This window comes from Phalacrocorax carbo, chromosome 4, assembly GCF_963921805.1.
Source record: "Phalacrocorax carbo chromosome 4, bPhaCar2.1, whole genome shotgun sequence".
NCBI lineage: Eukaryota > Metazoa > Chordata > Aves > Suliformes > Phalacrocoracidae > Phalacrocorax > Phalacrocorax carbo.
Window position 1 is genome coordinate 7,173,379 of NC_087516.1, and position 26,921 is coordinate 7,200,299.

General features: G+C 51.0%; 1 protein-coding gene across 1 annotated transcript; it reads right to left on the bottom strand.

Annotated features, from left to right (window-relative positions):
* Positions 1–287: 287 nt before the first annotated feature.
* ATOH8 (atonal bHLH transcription factor 8) lies at positions 288–24,910 on the bottom strand. Its single transcript, XM_064448926.1, has 3 exons — positions 24,126–24,910; positions 9,878–10,069; positions 288–1,287 (listed from the first exon to the last, which is right to left on the bottom strand). Exons 1-3 carry the CDS (start codon positions 24,591–24,593, stop codon positions 1,282–1,284), a joined length of 666 nt encoding a protein of 221 aa, XP_064304996.1. The 5' UTR covers positions 24,594–24,910; the 3' UTR covers positions 288–1,281.
* Between the last annotated feature and the right edge of the window lie 2,011 nt (positions 24,911–26,921).

Below are 26,921 nucleotides of genomic sequence, written 5' to 3' on the forward strand. Positions count from 1 at the left end.
TCGCCCGCCCCAGCCCCTCGCCCTCGCCAGCGCCTGGCAATGCCTGGCCAGATTCAGACTGGAGTAAGTCAGACGCCTGGGAACCTGATTTATGCTGATGTAGCCAGGATGTGTATCTGGCCTTGCAAATAACTTTTCCCCTGGAGTGGGAAACAAAATATGTTAATCTCCTTGGTTTGGAAACCCATATTTTTTTTACTTGAACACAGCGCTCCGTCCCCGCCATCATTAGCAGATGTCTTGCATACGAACTGCATTACCTATAAAGTCTGCTTACTCCAAGCAAATGTTTCTCAAACTTTTCTTTTTTTTTTACTTCAATTTGAAGTGAAAGGTACAGTATAGGATTCAAATGCTTTTGCATTACACGGGTTTCCGACCCCTTGAAAAACCCCATGGAAAAAACGACTTCACAAACCTGAAACGCCCGCTGAATCGTTTTGCTGCATTTTGTTCTGCCTAGCTGAACTTTCTTTTGATTTCCTTTTGTCTTTTTGCTTTACATGGCACTTCGCTTTTGCTTATTTAATTTTATTTATTTATTAAAAAAAAAAAAATCATAGCTCCTGTTTCAGCTCTCACTTCATGTCAGTATTTCTACCCTGTGGATATGTTGCACAGGCAGGAACGTCAGGAAATTGCCCAAAAGGCAGAACTACGGAGTAGCTCAAAGAAAGAAGCAAACCTGAACGCCGAAGCACAATTTGGTGTTGTCTCAGCTCCTGCCCACACTGAATGCTGGCTCTGGGGCTGCAGGCAGAGAAGTGCGGGCAGGAGAAATAAGAGGCGACTCACAGAAGGATTCAGAAATTCGGCTTTGTCACCGACAGCTGGCTGGCCTGCTTGCCACCATCTGAATGGCACCTCTGACTTTTCTTTGGCTCAAAGATTTAACGTTAAGGCAAAAATAAGACACAGTGTAGAAGCTCCATCAAATCTTTGGCACAACAGCAACAACAACAACAACAAAAAATTACTGTACACATGAGCTGAGAGGGTAACATTTCCCATTTAAGCAAAGGGAAAAGTGCTAAATAAATTGCACGTACTAAAAGGTGGCTGGCTTAACAACAATTAAAAGCATCCATGTCCTTTTTTTTTTTCTTTTTTGCTTTTTCTTTTCTGTTCCAGAGATTAAGAAAGTTCCTTGGCCAATCATCATCTCAAAAAGGGGTTTCTGCAAAAAAAGCTGCTTGCAGTCTTCATCTGGATCATGCAACCTTTGCCAAGAACAGATGTAACTCTGGCTGGAAGCTCTTCTGAATCCTCCCTTCCTGGTTATTACTCCTGGAAAGAGAAAGATGCACTATCATAACAGAGAACACGTGGTGTCCTGGTGGCTCCTTGCACGAACGACTGTTGTTGACACAAGTGGGGTGTCCTCAGGGACTGGTGGCCATGGGACCCACTGAGAGTTGGCCTTGCAGAGCAACCACCTGTAGGTGCCACAACGGTGGCCAGAGCCTACACAGAGCAGGGGGACTGGCAGGGAGGGGACGAGGAAGGTTTGGGGAAGAAATACAACCAGGTAATTAGGTGCTGGCTCCAGCTCCTGCTGCAGAAAAATTACAAATGATGGCAAATGCCTGCTTTTGACAAGACCTGCGGCTTTTTGGGTCTATTTTCAGCTTCAGAAGCCAATCTCAGAATTACAGAGGAAAAGCAAAGGAGTTGGGACAAGCTGGATTTGTACAGGCTATGGGATGTATTTCAACGATTGCATTTACTTTTCTGCATGCACGGCTTCTCAGCCTGCAGGACTGCAACCTGTCCCTTGTGCCTGCGCATCCCTCTGCAAGTCACGGCTGTGGCAGATGTACGTGGGTAATTGCATTTGGCTACAGAGTATGACAGCCAGGCTCGCTGGAAAATGCACAGCTCCGAAGCACAGAAGCTTCAGACAGGGGAAACCTCATCTAAACCCCCTTTAACATTAAAATAAGTCCTGTGAATAACCCACAAACAATTGTTACCATAGTTCAAACCAGAGTAAAATCCTCAGGGCTTGCTCTTTCATGAGATCACATCTCTGTTGTCCAAACTGCCTTCATCACGTGGGCTCCTAAATCCTCCTTTAAGTAACTTAGGAATTAGAAACTTGGAAATGAGATCCCATTTACCAAGTCCAACCACCGTTGCTTGCTTTTTGCCAGTGGATTTAAGAGCCTTTAAGGGTGCAGTATGGCCGCTGAAGATCCTTTGGACATGGTCATCAATTCCCTGGACAGATCAGCCACCTTTCTGACAGCCTTAAAAAGGTCAAACTCCTTACAGCTTGGTCTGAAAAACATTTTTTTCCTCAATCCGTTTTGTGTCTGTATTGCATTTCCTTTTCCATGACTGGATATTTTAACACGAAGGTATAAAATATTACTGAGATACTGATGTTTTATTTTAGAATTTAATTTTGTTTAATTTATTTAATTTATTTTTATTATTAGGGCAGCTGCTTGTGAGATCAACCATCACAGCTGAGCATCCACACCAGGCTAAGGGGCAGGGGAACCCAAACCCACCTTGCCACACCCTCCTGCAAAGTGCAGGCCCTGGGAAGCACAGGATTGCCCCAGGACCATCAGGATTCCCCTCAGTAAGGGCCCCGGCCCTCCTCCATGCAAGAAATGCTGGTCTCTGCTGGACCCTGGACTCCTGGAGTTGGGGTCAGCACATCTGGATATGGTGGAGGTGGCGTTTGGCCACGTAGTTCTGCTGGAGGATAGGACAGAGCCATGGGCTGCATCCCAGTGTATCCCTGTGACAACAAAGTCCCCAGATAAAAGCCACTCCATTGGTCCCAGTCTGCATTGGTTACTCTCCTACATAACCAATAATGAATTCTTCACACCTGGCACACACTAAATCTGAAAACAGAGCTTGTTATTGCAGTTATTATCAGTAAGGAGGTGTGTCTGCTGATTCTAAGATGCTACCTAGTGCTGCTCAAAGCAGGAGAATGTGGAAACTATTGCCCTAATTCAAGGCCTTAACTAGGATTTGGGATTTTGAATAAATGAGATTTAGGTGGGAGAATGACAAACAGCCTTGTGTGTCACAATTGTTTTTGTTAGGAAACCCCTAAAAATATTTTCCAATGATAAATATTATATATTAATAAACTGTAACAGAAAAATCAGTTGTTTAATTTATCCCACATGGAAAGAAAATGTAGAAGAAGAAAAAGGAGGGAAGCAATGACTACTCTCATTAATATTAACAGACAGTAGAGAGACAAATCCCCCCTGTTCTTGTCTGGAACAGCAGCCTTAGCAAGCAAAACCTTTTCCACTGCAGGAACGAATTACCCAGCATTAGGAGCCTCGTGCCCTAAGCCAAAGCCATCGGAGTCACAGGGCCCCTGGTCCCCTCTCTTGTGCCTCTGGTGCTCCTTAAAGTGCTGAACAAACAGGACCTGAGACTGCAGTTTGAAATTACCATGAACCTCCTGCTTTGTTCAGAGACCCTGTCCTCTAGCTCAGGGTGCTCAATGCTGATAAAAAATATTGGTGGGTTTTCGGAAGCAGGATGGTTTTAGGAAGAGGAGCCTCAGTGACAAGTCTCTGCTCTGAAGTCTTTGCAACCGGGGAAGATCAGCCATGGAAGGCGGCAAGAGGGAATACGTACAAACCAGCCAAGGGCTGTATGTTCAAGGCAAAGAAAATGGAAAGAGGAATGGAGAGAACCCTCTGCAACACGGTGGAAGGTCCCAGCAGACCTCGTTGGCCCTGCTTGGTTGGTCCCCCAGGTGCTGGCCATGGGTTATGTTAGGTGGGAACAGGCTCCTTTTTTTCCCCCCTCCACCTTTTTCCACTCCAGCCAGGAGCTCTGAAGACAGATTTATTAACCAGGGTCTGCTTTAAACTAATAATATCAGAACTCCCATGGCTCTTGAATTTGACAACTGGCCCAATGACCTTGGTGAGTTTGCAGCATCCCGGAGCATTTCAATCTCTATAAATCAAAGCACTTCTGGAATTGAGTCAGCCTTTGTTCCAGGGCTTCTCCTGTCTCTTCTACTCACATTTTCTTTTACTGTAGTTACCTGATAGCTGTGGGGCAGATCTTACCCTGTTCTTGGTAATACCCTCACTACAAAGGGAACGGAGCCTACACTGGGAGCCTGCTCCCACCGTGGGAGCAAATCCCCAGCCCCAGTCTTTGCATGCTGCTATGCGGCTGCTCCAACACCCCTTAAAGCAAAGGGGCTTTTGGGGTGCTGTCATGCAACGGTGGGGTCCCTCATCACACCCCTTTTTCAAGGAAAAGCTTTGGGCCCTGCTCTTTGGGATACTGATGCTCAACCCCCCGAGGGGCCAACGCACAGCGCGCGGTCCCTCGGGGATGCACAAAGCTGCTGCAGCCTCCCTGCCCGGCGCTGGGTGAACTTGCTCATGAACTTGTCACGAGCCCTTAGCCTCACATCCATGCCCCATTTGCAATTGCTGTTTCGGGTTGCAGGGACATACCAAACGCAAGGGATAAGCACAGGAATCTGCTACGGTGCTTACACAGCCTCATGACCCCCTCGCCACCTTATTTTTACACAGGTCTGTTCCCCGCGTGCGTAATCCTTCAGCTAGCATGGGGCAGGGATAACCCGTGGCCAGGCAGATCCAGGCTCCCCTTTCCTGGGGATGCTCCTGTCCTGCTGCCCCGCAGGCAGATGGACGGCTCGGAGCGGGTCGGTCGCTGCTCTCCTGTGGTCCAGCTCCTCCCTGGGGCCGCGGAGCCGGCGGCCGTGGGGAAGCAGACTGGCTGGCTGCCCGCTCTCGCCTGCAAGTCCTAGCAGGGAAATGAAGCTATTTTTAAAGAGGAATCTCTGCTAAGTCAAACTGCAGAGAAAGGGAGGTCGAACCTCATTATCAGACCCCCCCTCCCCGCGCAACCTGCACAGGACGGGAAGTGGTGAGGAAGAAATGCCATGCAGATCATCAAGATTTTTACTGTGCTGGCTCCGAACGTGTTGTAATAATCAATATCAGATGATCAATAACAGCAAGCCCCGGCAGCCAGGATCATCCATGCAGACCAGGGGGTGGGAGCTGTGGCTTTATCTTGGGGCTCTGTCTAAATAAATCATGAGTCATGATACCGTGTTATAGAAAAAATGTGCTTGAAGCAAATGGTTTCAGTGCCATACAAATCAAGCCTGCCACTACCATTTCTTTTTTATCAAAACCTTAACTTGTTCACTTCTGCAAGTAACTCTGCCTGCAGAACGCCCTCCTTTGAATTTTTCCATGGGAATAAGCGTTACCTACGTTTGGAGCCCTGCTTTTAGCAAAGTAGCAATGAGGCGACATCAAGGCATGGCAGAACACCACAATAACTATTTTATATACTGCAATAATTACATACACAATGTGAGCCATTTTAGTGCAGCAGACTGCAACAAATAGAGTGGCTTTTCATTCTATATGTGCTTCTATATAATTTAATTATTGGGGAATATATATATATATATAGAGAGAGTGCATTTTAAATTTTTAATTCCTTGCGTCTGTGTGCATCCACACACACAGGCACAAAAACAAGAAACTAAATTCCAGCCGAAAACTTTTATTGAGCTCCAACTGCTCGCCTGTTATTCATAACCCAGTTTCCTCTCTCACAAAGAGACCTTTCGCATGGTTTGGTTTTTTTTTTTTATGTGTGTGTGTGGTTTTTTTTTTTTTTTTCCTTCTGCCTTGCTAACAGCTGCTCGCAGTGTTGTATCCTGAGTGATGATGAGGTTCTGAAAGTGTTTTTTTGGAACAGATGGCCAGGAGAGAGCCGGGGAATGTGCCAGCAGTGAGCTGGGGAATGCGCCAAGTCCTGCAGTGACTGAGTACTCCGGGTTCCAGCTCGCGTGCCTTTCCCCTGCCCTCTGCCCCAAGTGGCGCCAGCAGGACTTCCCAGCTCGCGCTCCGAACATCTGGAGTCTGCGACTGCCAGAAGAGCTGGGACGGGGGGAGGATGAAGCAAAAAAAAAATCCCTCACCCATCCCTCCCTGCTCCGGCTTAGCTCCCATGGCCGCGGCGATGTTGCTGCCTAGCACGAGGGCTAATCAAAAGCAAAGAGGGGAGGGGAAGGAAAAGAAAATGAACCTTGCGATGAAAGCTTGGTGTTTTTGGTTTCTTTTTTTTTTAGGCTCGGGGTTTTCTGCTCAGTGCTGGGTGTGTTGCACAGGGTATTTGTTAGTGGTCGGGTCCTGCTCTCTGTTGACTGAAGGGCTGTGGTTGTGCTGCCTGGCAGGGAGGTAAGGTTCGCCCCATAGCCCTGTGGGCCAGATCCTGTGGGGCTGGGGGATGTGGCGGGCTGCGGTGCCCAGCTCTGCACCCACAAAAACACCAATCTCCAGCGAGAGCACCTGGCCATGCACCCTAAAGCCCTAACCCTACTCTGAGCCGTAACACCGCCTTCCTGCAGGGCACCAGAATTTGGCCCTGGGGGAAAAGGCTATAAAAAGAGATTGTACAAACAGCAGGCTGAACCTGAAACCCTACAAAACCCATGCAAGGCTATCAGACGACCTCTGGCCGCTCAGGATCACGTCCCATGCAGAAACAGGGTACACCAGGAATGACAGAACTTGGACTCCTCTTTGTGATCCACCTCCTTTCGCTGTCGCATCCTCAGCGCTGCCGGAGGATGCTCTTGGCTGGAGCCAAGGTCAGATCCCCCCCGCCTTTTCCCAGGACACTGGTGTGGCCCCAGCAGCAATCAGGGCTCTGCTAAGGCTGTTGCAACCCAAATCTCCGCCGTGGTGTGTCCCTTGCATGCACGTTAAAGGGCAAGGCTTAGTCCAGATCGCTTGTATAACCAAGCAAAAGGCAGCTTTAAAAAATGAAGAGTATCATCAGAATTCACCACCCGCCCTGCAGCTTTTTTTTTTTAAAGGAAAAGGCATTTGAAGCCCTTCAATTACCTCCTTTGCTGCTTATAAATGAGATCTCACATCACCAAACACCCTCAGTCAAGTCTCAATTGCAACAACTAAAATCACCGTATAACTGTAGTTAGGACTGGAAAGGGGATTTTTTTTTTTTCCCTAGTCAAGTTTGAAAGGCTAAAGCCAACTTTTCTAATTAACAAAATGGAGTGGGAAGCGGGGGAGAAAAACAGCCATTAAATTTTCTATTGCAACGGCAAAGTCTGAAGAACAACCTAACATTAGGGATAGCAGATAATTTGCCCTCAAAAACAAAGCAAAAGGCGATGCACAATCCTGCAAACACAACATCTGGAGCCCCTGCCTGCCAAAACAAACTCCAACCAGCTACTTTTTTGTGTGAAAAGCTCACGGTGCCACAGCACATCGCAATCAGAGAGCTGAGAGAGAGCGACAGAGGCAGAGACACAATAAAATAGAGACGATAGGAGATAAGGGTGCTGTGGACTCAACAGTAGAGCTCAAGGAGTGGAGGTCTGTGCTCGGGCTTGCTGTGATTTTGTTTTTTAAGAGAGAATAAAAAAGGAAACCCAAAAAACAACAACAAAAATATAACAACCACCCCAAAGTCGATAATTCAGAGGAATTGCTCAGCGAGCAGTGGTTTTGGAGACCTGATTAAAAACACACACAGCTTAGAAAAACGTGCTGGTTTCAAAATTAATGAGGGTGCGGTGATTTTGGGCCAAGCCATTGTATCCTCATCTAGCCGCCCGCGTGAGACCCCCCAGGAGAGACATCCCTTCACACCACCTGACATCCAGAGCTCGGATCTTCCCTGCACAGCCATCCCGGATCTATAACTTCCCTTGACAATGGCATTTCCCTCCCTTGTGCTCAAAATGTCATTGATTTGCATGGCTCAAAGAGGAAGGGGGATACCAAGATGAATCCTCCTAACCCAGGTTTTGCATCCCCATCCCTACCTACTGGGAATTACTGGTGTTACTTAGTGGTACCTACTGGTTTCAGCTTCATCATCAGCTGAACATGCTCTTCCCATCACCTGAGCAAATACTGCTGGAAATAAAATGATACCTATCAGCCAGGGGAATCCATGGGCTGCCCTAAACTTGGGGCAATTTTGCCCAAATAGCAAAAATGCGTTTGCAAGACACTTTCCAGAAAGAAAAGCAAGGCAGAGCAGGGACAAAGGCCCTGCCTTGGGTACAAAGCCCAGCTTTCTTTTTGGAGAGGGCCTTTGGAGAAGGGTTAGGGTGCACGTGCTTCAAGAATGTGGAGAAAAGGCAGAGTTTCTCCCATTTTTTTTTTTCTCCGCTGTTTCTGCAGATCAGTGGGGGCCAGCTGGGAGGCGGATTGTGTTGATGCCCTGTGAAAGTTCATGCACTCTCGAAGGGTTTGGGACTTGCCGCCAATTTGGAGCAAACTATAGAGAACAAATGCCATAAATGGAAGGCTTTTAATTCTTAATTTATTTTTTAATTAAGGATGGGCCCAGCCGTAACCTTCAGATGTGAACACCCTGGGATTCGGAGCCATTTGAAGTCTGTCTCTGTGTTTTCTGTCTTTAAGCTTGCGTTGGTTTACATAAGCCAAGACCACGGGTCTCAGCCCATCGGGAACCCAAAGCCTGAACACCAGCCCAAAAATGTGCTGAATCCCCAAGAAGGATGCTCATCCTCTTCTTACCCCACATCTCAACCTGGGGAGGGGGATTCAAGACCCAACTAGCAATCTTGCCGAAGCCCCAGAAAGGATTCTCATCCACTTCTCCTCGATTTGGGAAGGGGACCCAAGACCCAACTCTCACCTCGCCCTAGGGTTGCTGGCATCACATCAGTGGCCCTGGGACACCACCGCCTGCGGCACTAGGGACCCCACAATGAACCCTCAATTCTGAGCCATGCTCAGGAGCTCCCCCCGCACCTCCCAGTGCACCTCAATTGGTGCTGTTGGCTGCGGGCGAGTGGTGCCGCATCTCCACCTGGCACTGCTGCTCCAGGGGCATAAATACAGCCCATGACAGCGAGAGGAAGCGACAGGGAGTGTGCTATTGTGTTTATTTATAAACTGAATTTCTGCAGGATGATTTGTTGGGCTAAAGAGGAGGAAAAGTGAGGAAACCTGCCCGAATGGGAGGCAGATCTTAACGACACCGGGGAAGGAGCCTGCTCCCCAGCTTAGCTGCCCATTCATCCATTAAAATCCCGCTGATTTATTATCCTGCCTGACAAGCGAGCCCAGAAAGCAGGGGGAAGTTCAATTCAAGTTTACAAAACTCTTTTTGTCATAAAAGCCTGAACAAAGACATCAATCACTCCTTTAATTCACCCATGTCACTCTCCGAGAGGAAAACTGGCAGAACGCTCTGCTTCCTCCTCCCGCCGCTTGACGATGATTTCACCTAATTGGTTCAGTGTTAAGTAACCTAAGGAATGCAAGGCGTAATTAGATTTAACGTCGTTTCCTCAAGATACCCACATGTCCTTCAGGTCATACATCTTACTAATGTGTTTATACATACAACATCTCCATTAGCTACTTTTTTTTTGTTGTCGGGTGATTTTTCTCGGAGGTAAGTGTTAGATTAAACAAAACAGAAAACACAGGCGGGCGACCGTGTTTTATGGGCTCCAAAAGGCGACGTGAGGTTGGTTTGGTTTAACAAATAACAGCCCCAAGATGACTCTAATAGGATCACGCTCGTGTTAAAATACACGATGGGCGACTAACGAGAGGAAGAGCTCTGCACGGAGGATGGGGAGGAGAGAAAAGCTTTTGATTAGAGAGGAATGTGGTTATTACAAGATCAGATGGACGGAGGATAAAAAGTGAGAGAGAAAGGCAAGAGATAAAAAAACCCAGGAAAATCGCAAGAGGTTGAGAAAGGAAGGAAACTGCTTAGAATTTTTTCTTTTTTCCCTTTTTTTCCCCTTTTGTAACTTTTACCGTTATTCGGGGGGTGAGGGGGGGAGGCCGTAACATACCTTCCTTTTTTTAGATCTTCCTTCTGCTTGTAAGGTCCTAGTGCACTGCTCCACGCATTCAGAGAAGCTCATGTTACTGTGGTCAGCGCTGTAATCCAGGTCTGCTAGTCTGGCCAGGGAAAGGATATAGTTACAGGCTATTCTCAAGATGGCCAGTTTGGACAACTTTTGACCATAAGAATAGCAGGGAACCTAGAAAGGGTAACAGGGAAAAAAAAAAATAAAATTAAAAATTAGGCCAGATAAACAAAATATCTTGCTTGAAGCATGACAAAACAACTGTAGGTTATTTTCTTAGCAGTTTTTAACATAAATAGAAACTCTAGTGATAAAAGGCCATATGGTCCCAACAGGTTTTAAGAAGAGCTCTCCCGCTGATCTCCATGGGGATGAAAGCAGCACGAAGCCTCTTGATTTCAGTGGGGCAGTTCTGCTTAAAACGCGATGGCAGGATATGGCCTGGGACGCCTGCCTGCCGTTCAGTTCGCTTCGCAGAGGCCCTGTTTTTCTCAGAAACCTGCAACCCCCATGCCACCCAGTTACTTGTCTTGAGTAACTTACACCCTGCAAGTAGCTCCAATGCCATCACAGGTCTTGCTGAATACGGCAAGAAGGGGGGTATGAGCAAGTGTATCACAACCTGGTGTTTTTGCACTCAAACAGCATCAATCATGACATCCAGCCCATGCAAAAACACAATGCTGTTGTAGGAGCAGGAGCTGGAGGCAGTAATTCCTACCTGCTGAAACACCCCATCACAGTACCTCACCTCCCAGAAGAGACCAAACCAGAGCCTGGTTCAGGGCCCTGGCTGTATCTTATGCGGTTTATTTCTTTACCCTTGAAGGTTTCTAGTGTAATGTGAAACATTCAAACAATTCAAACTAAACAGCATGTGTCTAAATAACTGAACAGGATACCTTTCCTGCTGCAGAAGGTTTGATTGCTTTTCAACCATGATCCAACAGAACACTTCACGTACGCTCAACTTTAGGCACACAACTTTGACACGTCTGGCTTAAAGAGAGATCTTCTGAGTTCAATAGGCTTGGGACCCCATTCGCTAGTTTGCAAAACCGCTAAAGGTCATTCATCTTTTAATGCCCAAGAGTCTATTGCCTATAGGAAACTGGAGCTGGGCATTTATCTGCGATCCATCCTAGCCACTCAGGCTATCTGACTGCAAGTCAATCTAACTTTTCATACTACATCAGTCACTGGGATGCTTCAGTGACCCTCTACCACCTGCCTCTGTACCAATCTCCATCCTCCTCATCTCTCGGCGGTGTCTTAACTCCGCTTACGGTTGGAGATTTTTTTAACACTTCTTGCCATGCTCATGCCTCACCTTCTCTACTGTCTGCAGAGACACAAAGCCAGGCTCATTCCTGGATGGATGTCCCTGACTTTACATGAGGTGAGATGGCTTCATCCCCTCCACAAACCCCACAGCAGCCATATGCAGATGCCAAGGGAGGCGAAGAGCAGCTCAGGCATATATAGTATTTCCCCAAGTATTCTGCCAGGTTCCAACTAATGTCAGCTCCATGACTTCAGCTAGATGTGCCTCCTCTGTATTTAGCAACCCATGATAGATCTTTTTGTCCATTAATTTGGTCTGGTAAGGTGAACATCTTTCAACTTTTAGCACCTGCAATATTCTTTTGCAAAGTTTTCTTCCCTTTCTATACAATACAGCCCTCCTTTTGCTTGTTTTGAACTTAGCTCCTACTGCCTTCACTTGAGATTCCTCAGTTCTTGTACTAGAAGAGAGGACAATACATCTTTACTCGTTTCCTCTGTGACACACATTTTCAGCTCTCCATCACCTCTTCTGACTCTTTTCCAGAAGGAAAAGACCAAACCTCTGTAGCTGGCAGCTGTGTGGAAGCCAACCCATAACTCAGATAATCCCTGCTGCTCTTCCCTGAACGTTTCCTAGTCCTACATGTCCTTTTGGAGGTGTAAGGACCAGAAAAACATGCAGTATTCATGTTGTGGGTGTTCTATTTGTCTAACAGATGTTGATGTTATCCGTTCTGTTTTATATTCCTTCTCTGATCAGTCTGATTTGATTTGTGACCACTATCAGGCACTGACTCGAGATTTCCATTGAACCATCTACAGAAACCCTGAGGTCTCCCTCATCTGAGATAATGGTCAGCTCAGGGTCTATCATTTCGTACGTGGGATCTGGTATGGCTTTTCCCATATGCATCACTTCATCTTCTTCATCTGCCATATTATTACTTAGTCACTTGGTGTCATAAGGTCCCTCTGTAGCAATTCTTATCCTTGATACCTTTAGCAAATATCCATAACTTTTGCTGGAGTATTGTCAGCAAGCTTCCTATCTCACTGCTTACCCACCTTTCCAGGTCATTTATGAACACACTCAGCAGCACAGCTCACACAGTCACAATTTCAGGTGGTGAGACCTTTGGGGTCTCCCTGCTCAAAGCAGAGCTAAGCTCAGAATCAGACCCTGGTTTGTCCACCCATGACATCCCTCCCCACAGGAACCAGCCCTTTTTCCCTCTGCACTGTTCCCCACCTGTCCACTGACTGCTGTTTCTTCAAACACTCCTAGGGAGGAGCTCTGCCATAACACTTATGGAAATTCAGATCAACTACAATAAGTTGGATCACCCTTATCCACGAGCACATGGATTTTAATGCTGTTGGCCCTACGGGCCATTTGGCTTGTATAATACAGCCCAGGTGCCCATCAGTATCCAACCTCTCCAGGAGCCAGCCAACAAGCTTCAAAGGTCCTTTTTCTATACCATCATCTGCTACTGATACCCCGGAGGAGGCAGGGAATCTATTTGTTCTCTGCGAACACCCAGTGTCACTGCTGCGTTGATCTCTGGTGTCAGTTGCAAAGAGCAGAAACTTCTCTGCTGGTAACACCAACCCAAAAGGGACAGAGCCAATTCCAAGCTCCTTCTGCTGGAAACAGCACTAGGTGACCCACGGGATTTGAGATATACCCTGTAAGACCCCCTTTGCAAAGCTGGCAGTCAAGGAAAACGCAAGGCTAAGTGTTGTCCCCATTGCTCTAGTGTAAATCAGAGGGGTAGCTGGAAACGGCTGGAATCTGGTGGCACAAAGGGCCTCTTTTTGCCCAACAAAATCTCTCTCCAAGTCCTTGCCTTCAGTTATTTGCCAGCATTATGCACCCACCAACGGCGCTTGCCCTCAGTCCATAATACCTGGCCCCAGATGCAATAAGCCGAGAGTTATTTTGAAAGCAAGAGCTTCAGGCAGCAGAAACACCCAAGTCTCTTTCGACGCTGATGTAACAAGAACAGTGGGGTTCCCAGATCAAACAGCAGTGTGAAAGACCAAAGCAAGATGGAAACTAAAATGGAAGGATTCAGTGAAATGTGGGAATAATTTCAGAATTAGAGCAAGAAGGAAGTTAAATCAAGTGGAAGGAAAATAGACCACAAAATCCTTGAGGCTGACGCCCAGACGCTGTCCAGTTACAACACAAGAAGGCAGGCTAATGTCTTTTTTCCTCATCTGTTTTGCCCTCTTTTGTGTTTTGTTTTCATTTAAAAAAAAAAAAAAAGAAGAAACAAAATAAAAACCAAACTGTTTTGTAGGACATGTTTGCTACAAATTCCAAGAAAGACCTCAGTGCTAACACAGTTGACAAAACCCTCGACTGGGATTACACAACACTTTTCCCACATGCTGCAAAGTCCAAACTGGAGCTGGCCCATGTGTCCACGGGAAGAGGTTCACCTTGAGCAGCTCAGATACCACCGTGATGGGTGCGGGGCACCAACGTTAAGAGATAAGACTTTTTGCCATGGTAACAGTGTTAGAATAACTGTTTTGTAGGAACCCTCCCTGTCTTGGCTCAGCTCCTGCCATTTTAATGTTTCCTTTTGAATTAAACATGGGAAATTGAGAAAGGAATGAACCACTTAGTTCAGCTCCAGATCCAAAGCTTCCCCACGTGGGGCGGGGGGGTGGGGGGAGTGGGGAGAAAGAGAACTTTGGTTTTATCCCTTCTTTAACATAAAGCCAGCAGGGAAGAGGGGACAGACTTGCACAAGCTGGAGTGAAGGGTGTTGATGACACACCTGGATGCCAAGAAATCTTCAAAATCCAACCCAAACCAGAGTGAGCATCTTAGAAATAGGAAAAATGCCTAATGCTGGTGTGGCCACGCAGGTGTAACCCTCCCAGCTCCCATGGGGTGTGCGCTGCACAGATTTTTGGCAGGAGGTAATGCAAGCAGGCATCTGTCACGCTCCTAGTGAGCACCAAGTCCTTTCCTTCTGCCACCTTCTTGCTCATCATGGCTGAGCCAAACAGACATCAGTGCTTTGGTGGGAGAGCTGCAGAGACGGGAGCTGAGCAGGCCCATTCAGAGCCAGGGGGAACCAGGGGAGAGCTCAAGTTCCCGGGCAGTTAATGAAAATATTTCCCTTATCTGACCTCATGGATTTCTGTGAGCGGCAGCGCAGCTCACCATCTTGCCTGCAATATTTGCAATGATTAAAAGGAATTAGGAAGGAACTGCAACTGAAATTTCACACTGATCCAAAGGAATGCAGCTGTCTGCTAGAAAGGAAAGGATACTGGCACCATCCTCAGCTTCAGGAGATCAGCACGGCAGTGGGCTGGGACCAGCAGGAACCAGAGCTTGAGCCAGAGGATGTTTGTTGGTTGTGTCTGCAAAGGGCTCTAGAGTCTCATGGGTCTTATCAGTGATCCCCATGCTGTCAGGGGCTGAAGCAACGCAAGATGAACACTCTTGAGACATATTCCTGTGCAGAAGAGCCCTTCTTTGGCAGGAAGATAGGACGGGATGTGACCTAACAGGTCTTTTCCATCCCTGACGTCTGCGATTCACAGGCAGCGCCCTTGGAAAACCAAAGATGCTCCCTTTGAAGTCTGTGGGAAGTCTGCTGCACACTTGACCGGAGCAGCGCTCGGCCCGCAGCCAGCTCTCTCGAGGAAGGCAGGCCTCGCTGCAGCTCCCCGGAGGGTCACTCTTATCCACCAAAGACATGGTCTTGAAGGGTATTCTCACGCAGGGTACAGGAGAGGAGACTGAGGGACGAGGTTGGGGAACAACTGGAGAAAAAGATGGGTGAGAGGGTATAGTAACCACCCCTGCCACATGAGGGTATGTTCACTATGACGGGTCTGTGGGGAACAATCAGGAGCATCCCATGGACTTTAGGAGCATTAAGCCAGTTCACACCATTGTCCGTATTTGTGATGCAATGTAAGCTAGGCCCTCCTGATAGCTAGCTCCTCCACAACATGCCATAATCAGCTGCTGAATTTACCTGTCTGCTAATTCATCTGGTTTATTTTTATACTGGGAGTTGAAACACATCAGGCCTGCCCCCGGGGAGAGCATTTGGCTGCCTCTTCCCTGCATCCGAACACGGAGTGCAACTGCACTGTCTCATTGTTTGTGCTGCGCCTCCTGCCAAAAATATTTCCAGAAGGTTCATATAAATGTCCAGTGCTTAATAGCACTGACTTTCATACATCCCTCCTTCCACCCCGGGGTGAGTCAGACATTTCCTGGGGTTAAGGCACCTTGGGGGAAAAGCAGCAGGTTGGTGCAGCTGGACTGCTGGTGTTCCTTGCTTGTCGGTTCTGAGAGCAAGGGAAACTTCTTTCTCTCATCACCCTGAAGTATCTCCAGGGCTGGTGTCTGCAGTGCTACTGGGAGGAGGAGGAGGAGAAGGAGGAGGGGGAGGAAGAGAAGGAGAGAAGCTGTGGATGCCCCATCATTGGAAGTGTTCAAGGCCATGTTGGATGGGGCTTTGAGCAACCTGATTTAGTGAAAGATGTCCCTGCCCATAGTGGGGGGTTGGACTAGATGATCTTTAAGGGTCCCTTCCAACCCAAAGCATTCTGTTATTCTATGAGTAACAGCCTTAATAAGCTGAAGGCCTTGTCCAGAAGATCATCACCTGTTTTCAAGATATGTTACATTGTGGACAGTGTTTGGGAAGGGTTTGGAGTCAGCCTTTTTTCTTTCTGGTGGACACATATGGATCCTCCTACTTCTTGGGGAATCCCTTGGTTGAAGGGCTAGTTGGTGCAAGAGACTTGGCTTCCCTACCTTGCTCTTGACAGCTACATGCCCTGAGTCCTCCTAACAATCCAGGTGGGACAATGATGATGATACAGCTATATTATGGAAAAGCCTGTGAGCACTGCCAGGATGTCCTTTCACAGTCCTGCCAGACCCCTTCAGTGCAGTTGGTTATCAGTGGGTGGGTCTGGTGATGGCAGTAACGGTACCATGGAAGTAGACAGCTTCCATGGAGTGCCTGAACTTAGGACCCAGGAGAACCACAGTGTGTGGTCCAGACTGACCAAGCAACTTCAGCTACCAGACAGGCAGCTTTGCTGCCTGCAAGACTACTCCCTCATGCAGCAGCAGAGCCTGCTGCATGGCCCTCGTCCCCAAATACCCCTCCTCCTGCCCACGGCACAGCAGCAGCCAGCTTCCACCGACAGCTCCACCATGCTGCTGGTGCTCACTATACTGAACTGAACCTTTGGGACAGCACAGCACGGGTTTGAACCCAGCAAGGCCAGATCCTGCTTTGTGGATAAATGGCATGGTTCTCAGGGGAGTGCTTTTGGAAAAGGGCCCCACAGAATCATAGAACAGTTTGGGTTGGAAGAGACCTTTAAAGGCCATCTAGGCCAACCCCCCAGCAGTGAGCAGGGGCATCCCCAACTAGATCAGGTCGCTCAGAGCCCTGTCCAGCCTCACCTTGAAGGTTTCCAGGGATGGGGCATCGACCACCTCTCTGGGCAACCTGGGCCAGGGTTTCAGCGCCCTTATTGTAAAAAATGTCCCCCTTATATCTAGTCTCAGTCTACCCTCTTTTAGTTTAAAACCATTATCCTTTGTCCTATTGCATCAGCCCCTACAAAAGTCTGTCCCATCTTTCTTGTAAGTCCTCTTTAAGTATGAAAGGCTGCAATAAGGTCTCCCTGCAGCCTTCTCTTCTCCAGGCTGAACAACCCCAACTCTCTCAGCCTCTCCTCATGGATCATTTTTGTGGCCCTCCTCTGGACCTGCTCCTGTCCCATGCTGAGGGCTCCAGAGCTGGACGCAGCACTGCAGGGGGTCTCACCAGAGCGGAGCAGAGGGGCAGTGCTCCTCCCTCAACCATCTGTGGGCACCACAGTGTCAGATGCTCCATAGAGCTCTACTCCAGCCAGCAATGGGCAGCTATTTCATACCACGGGTGGGGGAGGCTTTTGTTTCTCTGCCACCAGACTACAGCAGTGGGGAATGGGCAGCCCCGTACTAGCAAAGCAATCACAGCAGCTTGAAAGAAAGCCCCATCCCTGCCTTGCCACAGGCAGTGAAGCATTCAGCCAGGGACCAAACCTAGCTTAAAAATGCCAACAAGAACAAAAGCAGCATCGCTCAGGCGGGAGCACTAGTCCCGACCCAGGCGCCTTCGCCTCTCGGGTGGGTCCACACTGTCAAATAACCCAGCTCCTGGTTCCCTCCCAGCTCCTGGCTCCCCCATCGCTCACATTGCAGAAACATGAGTTCACTCCTTGGAGCAAATGAATTGGCTTCCTCCAAACAAAACCTAGGTGTGGTGCTGGGTGAGTTCACCCCAGGGATCTCTTCCAAACGGCAGTCTGGTTAACACTGCCCCAGGCCTGGCTCTGCTCCGTTTTGGACAGTCCTCCTGCACTGTCCCTGGATATTCTGCACCTCAAAGCCTCCTGCACACCCTCAGGGCATGCAACACACACTCTCACTATCATGCATGAAAAATATCATATGACTGGGCTGTAGCAAAGCTCTTACTTTATTGGAGGCTCTTTGAACCACTGCCCAAAACAATAACTACACAAAGGACTACTGGGGTACCACAGGAGAAATCCCAGGGCCATTGGGAACAGAAAACCTCCTCTAGAAGGGGCTACCCTCAAGCACTATAGTGGGGAACACATTTTGGGTGACATTTTAATAGCAGTCATCTCCATCTCTGAGGTCCAGTGGGTCCAGTTCACCTGGGGAATCGGAGAAAAAGCTCCACTGGCGCTAATGGCCTTACACCAGCCCCAGCTTGGCCTTGGTGAGTTTTCAGTCACCAGCCACTGCTGGACACCATGGGGTTTTCCACTTCCTTGCTATTACCGGTGAGACCCAGGAGCTGCCCTGAGTCCACGGTCTGCTGCAATTAGCACAACCCTCCTGCAGCACACGCACAGCTCTGCTCACATCCCTGCCTGCTACAGGGGACAGTGCAAACTGGGACCAGGGTAGGATATATCACTTTGTGAACACACGTGGCACAGACCAAAGGAGATGTGGGTTAGGAACAAAGAGCCCAGGAGGCTCTGCTGCAAGGTACCACACAGTGTCCCACCACCCCACCATGGGGACCACAGCCTGGAGAGGAATTTGAAAGAGGATTAAGGCAGCGAGCAGAGGCTGGATTCAAAGCTCGCCGGAGAAAAGCGAACTCTTTCCTCCAATTTCAGCGGGAGCCATAAGAAAACACAGAGGTTAACTCGGGGTGGCTGCAGCAGGCAGAGCAAATACCTCCCGACAGGAGCAGGATTTGTAGCAGAATATAAAATCAGTTAGCAGCAAAGGGAACAAGCAAGCCCCGTTCTTGGTGACACACAGTCATTGTTTTCAGGATTTTTGTCCTTTTGTCTGGTTTCTCCCTTATTTTCTCTCCCCTTGCATTGCTTCAGGGCAGTATTTTGTCATCTTCTTTAGCTGTTAAACCACAGTGCCACCCTGCTCTGCCCCAACCAGGCTCTAAATAACCGTAAGCGTCACTCCGGACTGGCTAAAACCACCAAGATGCTCCAGTTAACGCTGTGCTGCTCGATGACAACGCGCAGCGGTGGCACCACAACACTGGTGTGGTGAGCAACGTGTGGAGGACGCTCCAGCTCTCCCAAAGCCTGGTGGCATCCCTCCAACTGCCACCGTGGAGCAGGGCCAAACCCCCCCGCCCTGCTGCCACCTCCAGGGAGCTTGATGGGCGGTTTGTCTTCAGAAGCCAGGTTTTAAGGCATCTTAGGGTTTCCTGCTGGTTAGATCATGGGGGGGGTGAATCACTGGAAATAGGGCTGGGAGATGTCAGCAGGTGATGGAGGAAAGCTCTGTCTCCCCACCACGCAATAAGAACACGCCAGTGACACTGGTCGCATACGGTGTCCCGCCTGCAGAGGTGACAAACCACAGCCGCCTTTGGGATGACACACAAACAGGGCGAGCACGTAATGATGCATCCCCAGAATAGTCTCAGCCTCTACCGGCTTGTGGCTAAGGCACTGCTCAAGCCACAGGTCCTGCCTGCATTTAGTGCCTGGCTTGTTCCCTCAAACCCCTGCAGACAGCTTGCCCCCACGCCACCCCACAGCAATGCAAACTCCTCCCGGGGCCTTGAGGCTGCTGCTCCTGATGTCCCACCATGCTCCCAGCGGGAGCGAGCGGGGTCTTTTCTGCACTGATTTAACAACAAGCCACAGCAGCCACGTGCATGCCGGCAGCAAAAAGTGAAAGGATGCTAGTGGGGGAAAAAACCTCCACTCCAGCAGCTAAAAAGCCCTATAAAACCCTAAAATATCTCCAGAACCCACATGAGTGTGGAGAGCAAGGCTGTCAGCTGCTAAGGCAGAGAGCGCCCTGGTAATGCAGTGGTGAAAAGATTTAGAAAAACGCCAATATACTTCAAGGGAAAATAAATGTCTGTGGACACATTTGCTCCTGGCGCAGACTCTAGCTCGCTGTGGCTCGATGCGTTTCTTTCTTGAGGAGGAGCTGGACAGCAGTGCTCCAGAGAGAAACCAGATGTGCAAGGCTATGCAGGCTCCAGATCAGGAAGGCTGCTGTGGTTGTCTCCGTCCATCGAGGGAGAGTTTGCTGCCACCTTAGGGTCTGTCAGCACAGCTGAGAAGCTCTATCGCAACTCCTGCGAGTGAAATATACTGGTGGGAGTTGGTTTGCTTGGGTGCCCACTGCAGCGTAACAGTGGAGAGCACTATCTCCTCCTGGCCAAGGACTCCAGGAGCAAACTTGGCTAAGTCCATGCTGTCATAAATGTTAAGGTGGTTCAGTTTCACACTTGGGGATGTGCTGAAGTAAGAGACTCTTGCTGCCAAAAGGAATTTGCAGACAAAAAAAAGGAGCTGGCGTTGCTGGCAACTGCAGCCTGGATAGCAGTTGCTCTGAAGATGTGCAGTGGTGGTGTTGTATCTTGTCCTCTCTGAACAGTTGCACTGCGTCACATACCGAAACATCCACCAGCCCAAGGGCACTTCAGCTGGAGGAGGAGATGACCTTGGGTTCTTGTGAACTCAGTGCTGCGTCTCTATCTGCATCGGAGATGTTTGGATTCACTGACTAGCCACAACAGCAGGGAGAGGGAGAGAAAAAAAGTGGAAGTGTCAACCCGTCATGTCACTTATGGGGGGTCTTGGAGCAGCTGGAATAGTGCAAGAACCCACTGACCAACACCTTCCAGGGCATCTGAGGGCAGGAGACCAGTGTTCCAGGTAGGAGCTGCCCAGCCACGGGGACAGGAGCAGCACCCAGGAGGGACACCCAGAAAGGCAGCAGCAGAGGGAGAGCAGAGTATAGCAAAAGTATCTCCACCATCTCAAAGTGTTTTAGAGCAGGTGAGTGTTTTCCACAGGAAAATACGCTGTTAGCCTCAGGAGTCCACTGTCAGGGGAAGGATCACTTCGACAAATGATGCTTGGGGGATTGAGGGGGGAAATCTCTTCCAGATTGAGTAGCTGAAGATGACAAGTGCCAAGACCTGGGGAAGGAGCTGTACCTCAGGAGCATCTACTTTTCAGTCCCACTTCAGTGTTATGGCCCTATGATGAAGGCAGCAGCTTGATACAGAGAGAGGGAGAGAGAGCTTTGTTGCTGGTGGCCGTGACACCAAGGGGCGAGCACAACAGCAATGACACATCTGTCCCAACAGCAGGCAGCTTCCCAGAGCCGGCAGCTGCCCATCTACCTCCCATCTCTGAGGCGGCCCTGGCTTCGGAGGCAGGCCAGGGACAGCTAAGTGCTCAGGGACACGGCTGGATTAGTCTCTCCTTGTGTGAAACGACTGTGGTTGGCTCTTCCTCCACCAAGAACTGGGGAAAAAAACAACCCACCCCTTCCTGCCATCTGGAGAGCTAGCCGGCACAAGCCGAAACATGTGTGCCATATGTACACAGCTGCGGAGCGCAGGGACGCCGCTGTCAGCCCATCTGCCCGGCACGCTGCGTGCCAGTCGCTCACCCTCGGGTGGACTGCTGAGATGGGGTTGGCCTCCCCTTCCTCCTCCTCCTCACTGGGCATGGATGGGCTCCCTACGGCATGGCCGTGGTGGGCCTGATCCTGCAAGCACTGGGGTTTTATCTCCAGCCTCACACACCCAGAGTGCACAAGGGGATGACACCTGCGTGGGTGCTGGGTACTGGTGGCTAAGCGGGGCTCCTGCTTCCAGCGGCTCCACATCCAGCACCCGACCCCTTCCCAAAGGAGCGTGGGGCCGGCGCCGGCTGCGTGCAAGCGCAGCACTCCCCTGTGCTCCTCGCCTGCCCCGTCTGCCGGGAGGTATCGGTTTCAGTGCCTCAGGAAAAGCCTCCCAGCTGCTTAAGAGCCTGATATGTGATGACAAGGAGGGGACGGAGGACTAACTGAGGAACAAAAAGTAAACTGAGGTCTGTGGCTGACGGCACACAGGGATTGCCTCCTGCACGGGGCTGAAGGCCCTTTGTATGCCTGGGGATGTGAAAAGACGGTGCTTTCCCGAGGCAAGAGAAAGCCTCCCTACTGTGTTTACCTCTACAAAAGCATCTCTCCGTACCCCTGCTTCCCGGCCCTGCTGACCAAGATATGACAGAAAGCAACGTCCTCTCTTCTGATCCGAACTGCTCCTCAAAAGCCTCGCCCCGGCACCGGTGTGAATGATTTGAGTGACAAGTCAGCACCGCGCGTATGTGCAATGAAGCTGACTGTCACCTGATGTCACGTACGGCACCAAGCACGCCGCTGGCAGCCCGACAAGAAATGAATCCAAATGTCATCCAATGATGGTCAGGACAGCCAGCCCACCCCTCAGCAAATTGCTAGGAAAACCTCCCAGCAAACATTTCCCGGAGAATGATTTCTTTCTCTCTGCAGAGTGAATACAGCTCTGCCAGTATGTTCCTGTGCTGACCCTAGAGACTGGCTTTCATGGGAAGAGAGGACAGCAACTTGTTCTCCAGGCTCTTTGGGCTCCCAGCTGAGTCCAGGGCTGAAATGATTTATGGAGACAGGGCCAAGGCCAGGAATCTGAGGCTTTTCAAGAGTTGCCCATTTCCCCAAAGAGTGCGGCTTTAATTTGTTGCTTGCCTGACTTCTGCTTGAGGCTCAGCCTAGAACAAGATTGCCAGTGATTTGGGAAATCAGTGCTACTTCCCCTTGCGGTTTTGGTGGTGTAGATGTCTGTCCGTGGAGAATTAGACTGACACTTCCCAAGCGCGTTACACACAGTCGCCAAACAACCGAGATATGGAAGCAGCTTATAGAAACAAAATATATCAAGTCTGGAGTTTGCATCTACAAGGGGCGGCCTCTCAGCACCGGCGGGACAGCATCCAGCACGCACTGGATTACCGCGATTATAACAGAAGCTGTCAGATCTCACCACTGCACGGTGATTAAAAATGCTCTACTTTAGATGTTCATCAGCAATTCTCTCTCGACATAAAGCCCCAGTCTCAGCCAAGGTCGGGGCTGGAAGTCTGTTTGGAGAAGTAGATGATGGGGAAGGATGAACTCTTGGGGTGCAGCTACTCAACAGCCAGTGGTCATTCAGAAGGGCTCATGCAGGAGTTGGGAACAAGAAGAGCAGGAAAGAAGATTAAGTCCTACAGTGAGCGCACTTGGGGAATAGCTTGGATAAGCAATGTCGGAAGGATAGTAGCCAAAGCCTGGGTGAGCTCCCCTGCAAGCCGAGCGTACTGGTGGGACCATCCTGGGAGAGGCAATGCTCAGCATCTCTTAGGATCAGATTCATCTGCAGCTCCCAGCCCTCCAAGCCCTGTGCACCTCCTCCTTCCTGCACACCTGGAATAGTCCCGTCATCATTTACCGGAAAGGCAGAACAGCCGGGACAGCTGGGCTTGCACAGTGTGACAGCACATCTCTATCAGTGAGCTGATACAGGGTGCCTACACGCAGATGGAAGTATAGGGCTGAGCACAGGGGCCAGGGCACTGATTTATTCTTGTGGGGAAGAAACAAGAACCTTGCGGCTTCTCTGGATCCCTCCTCACCTTCCACGTATTAAGGGGTGATGGAGGGGTTTTGTCCATTACCTCTCAGAAGCTCCACCCTGCCAGTGAGAACTCGTCTATCACCCTTCACAGATGACCATGAGGATTTTGAAGACCTCTCAACATGAAAGCCGGCACCTTACACACTTCAAGCACACACTACAGTAAAAATCATGGGAAACTAACTGGCAGGGGACCACAACTTAACTCGGCTATCCCTGGCAGACACAGGGCACAGGGAAAGCTTCAGAGGCGGCTGCAGGAACTCCAAGGGCCCTGAGGGGTCAGGCACCCTGCACAAAAGTCAACGGGAGCGTGTTGCTGCCCAAATTCCCAGCGATGCCTTTGGGGCAGCCCACCCCAGGAGGAGGGCGAGCAAGAACATGAGCTCTTGGTCCAGGGGCATCACCCCAGCTCGCAGCTTGGCCAAGCACCTCTCTCCAGCCTCTGTTTTCACTCAGACGGCTTTCTCGGTTTTGTTTCAGTTTTACCCCCTCTATGCCATTCTCCCTCCGGAGGAGAAAAAAAAAAGTCCAAAAGTTTCTGACTGCAAGCAAATTAAAAGCCCTTATTTATTTATCTTGAGTGTTAGCATAGTTCTAGGGTTGGTACTTCCAGGCATTTTTAACCGACTTCCCCTTCTGTCAGGCGTCCACTCCAGGCTCCTGCCTTTAACCTCCCCGGGCCCCAGGGCTTTCCCCCCGCCCTGCGCACCCATCAGCACCTCTCGGGCGTCCCCGAAAGGGACAGCTGGGACGGGGAGGACTTCGCAAAGCGATGCCCGGCCGCCCCCCCCCCCCCAGCCCCCCCCGGCCCGCCGCCCCGCAGCCCGCCCGCGGAGCCCCGGCTCCCCGCGGGGCGGCAGCAGCCGCGGGGCGGGCGGGCGGAGCGGTGCGGTGCGGTGCGGTGCGGTGCCCCGGCCGGCGGCAGGTACCTGCTTCCGCAGCGCCTCGAAGGCGGCGCTGATGGTGTGGACGCGGGTCCTCTCCCGGGCGTTGGCCAACAGCCGCCGCGTCTGCTGCAGGGCTTTGATCTCCGGCGAGACGCCGGACGCCTCGCCCGGCCGCGGGCGCGGGGAGGAGGCGGCGGGGGGCGGCGGCGGCGGCGGCGGGCGGGCGGCGGGGGGCGGCGGCGGCGGCGCGGCGGGGAAGACGGCGGCGGCGCCGAGCGCTGCGGTGCGCGGCTCCCAGGCGGGCTGCGGGGCGGCGGGGGGCGGCGGAGGAGGAGGAGGAGGAGGAGGCGGGGGGGGCCCGCGGAGCCCCGTCCTCCTCCCGCTCAGCACTTTCAGCTCCACTCGGAAACTTTTGCAGCCGTGTTTGCGCCGCAGCCGCCGCAGCCCCCCGAGGTCGGCGGCGCAGAGGCGCGGCCAGGGCTCGCCCGCGGCCAGCGGCGTGCTCCGCATGGCGCGGGGCGCTGCGCGGGTGCGCTCAGCACCGCCCGCTCCGCAGCCCCGCTCCCGCTGCTCCCGCTGCCGCCGCCCCGCTGCCGCCGCCGCCCATCTGCGCCCGCTCGGCCGCGGCGGGCAGCGGAGCCTCGGCGGGCCGGCTCCCTCCCTCCCTCCGTGCGTGCGTCCGTCCGTCCGTCCGCCCGCCCGCCCGTCCGTCCGTCCGTCCGTCCGTCCGCGGCGGCTCCCCGCAGCCTGCCTCCCACCGCCGGCAGCCGGCCCGCCGCGCAGATGAGCGGCTTTAAAGAAACAGGAAGGCTGGCCTTTTTTTTTTTTTTCTTCCCAAAACAGCTGTGCTGCCAATCTCCTTTGTTCATCCCCCCCAACCCCCCCTTCCCTTCTCTCCCCTCCCACCCCACTCCCACTTTCTTCTTTAATCTCGCTCTTCCATGCGATGGAAGAGAAATCCTGCCCCCCGGAGACTCGCCGCGACCCACCGTGTGCGCTTTTTCTCCCCGCACCCCCCGTTGCCTCCCCAGGGAAGTCCGTGATTTGCTTTGGTTTTCAACTCCCTTCATCCCCTTTCTCCCCTCTTTTCCCCTCATCAAGGTCCTCATCTGCGAGGTGGGGGGTGCCTGACTTCACGTTGCCTTCCTAAACGTCCCCGGGAGCACGGCGGGCACGCCGGCGGGACGGGGAGCCGGGGGAGCCCCGGCACCTCGCGGGTATCCCTCCCATCACCGCATCGCCCTTCACGGCTCCCTGAAGCCTTCGGTTCCGGCTCTGCTGCCGACTTCGCATCCACTTGAAAGAATTATTCTTCAGCAGAACGTTGCCCTGTTTTTCACAGGGGTAACAACGGAGCCGGGACCCGTCGGTCGTTGGGCTGTCTTTTGCTGGCACCCCGAAACCCCTTAACACCCCTTACCCCAGCCACGCCGGGGGAGCAGCCCCAGCGCAGCAGGGCCAGGGGGCTCTGCAGAGTGGGCAGGCAGGGTGGGAGGGAGCGATGGAGGGGTGCGGGGACTTGCCTAAGGTCACAGTCAGAGCTGTGGCACAGCTGGAAATAAACTGCATTTCACAGGATTGTAGGAAAATTCAGGACAGAAGGGACCTCAGGAGGACCTCTGTAATTTTTAAAAGTATCTCTGTTATTTAGGCACCTGGCTTCTGTTTTCAAGTCACCTGAACCCCTCAGACATTGAGTCGTACTGAGAATCAGAGGGATGTAAGCTGTGAGATGCTTGAATTCACTGCAGAGAAAGGGATGTTGGTTCCTAACCACCCTCCTCCTCCTCCTCCTCCTCCTCCTCCTCCTCCCATGGCATGTCACCCTAGCAGCCATCGGCACCGCATGGGGCGAGCAGAGGGAGCTTCCATTGACCTAGCTGAGGTCTACGAGGCAAGACAAGCTCTGTCTGGTGGCTGATGTCCTCTGCTTCGTGCTACTGTGGCCAGGCTGCACCACAGCAGACACAGCAAGGGTTTCTTCAGGTGGAGAAACTAGAGGTAGTGGAGATAATACTAGAGAAATATACTGAGTCCTGGTTCAGCACCGTGTCTGTAACAGCCGTGCTGCCTCCTCCATTAAATCCTCTGTCCCAGGTGTCACTGCAGTCTGATTTTCTTTTTCAGAAGGACTTTAGGTGAGTCAATTGAACTCAGAAGTGCCTGTCTTCCCAATGTGGGTAGCATCACCCTCTGCCTTGTGGTGGTGCTGGCAAACTGGTCTGATATCCTCAGCTAGAGCCTGTGAATTGTTGCTACTAATGCCAGGGCATGCCCTAATGATCATTTTCTCCATCTTTCATCTCTGAGTTTCTCTTAACTCTCCAAGATGAGAGCCAACAAAGGGATTTTTGGTTGACCTGGTTTCACCCCAATGACTCAGTGAGTGGCAAGTAGCACCAGTCCCTCCAGCAGGGTCTATCTTTCAGTGGAAGCCTACGTTAAACATTTGGTGGCACTTCTCACAGAGAGGGAGGATTAAACCCAAGATCTTGGCCAAATTTCAGTCTCACCCATTAAATTCTGCCTACCTAAAATCCCCTTGCTCTTCCAGCTTGACTCCATGAACCAAATCCATTTGGGGGGGTAAATAGATGAAGCCCATTAAAACCAAAGGAATTTGCAGCCATTTAAACCATTTGTTTTTCACATCGTGCCCTTAAGGCACGTGTATTTTCTGGGTGCTGGTTATATAGCTGCTCCCTTGGCGGTAGCTGCGTTACGGAGTGCTTCCAAGAAGAAACCTAAACCAGAGTGTCCCTAGTCACATAACTGTCTGTCAGACCTTCCCCTTCTCTCATTTTAGTATCCTTGTGGTTATGGGTATCACAAGAGAGC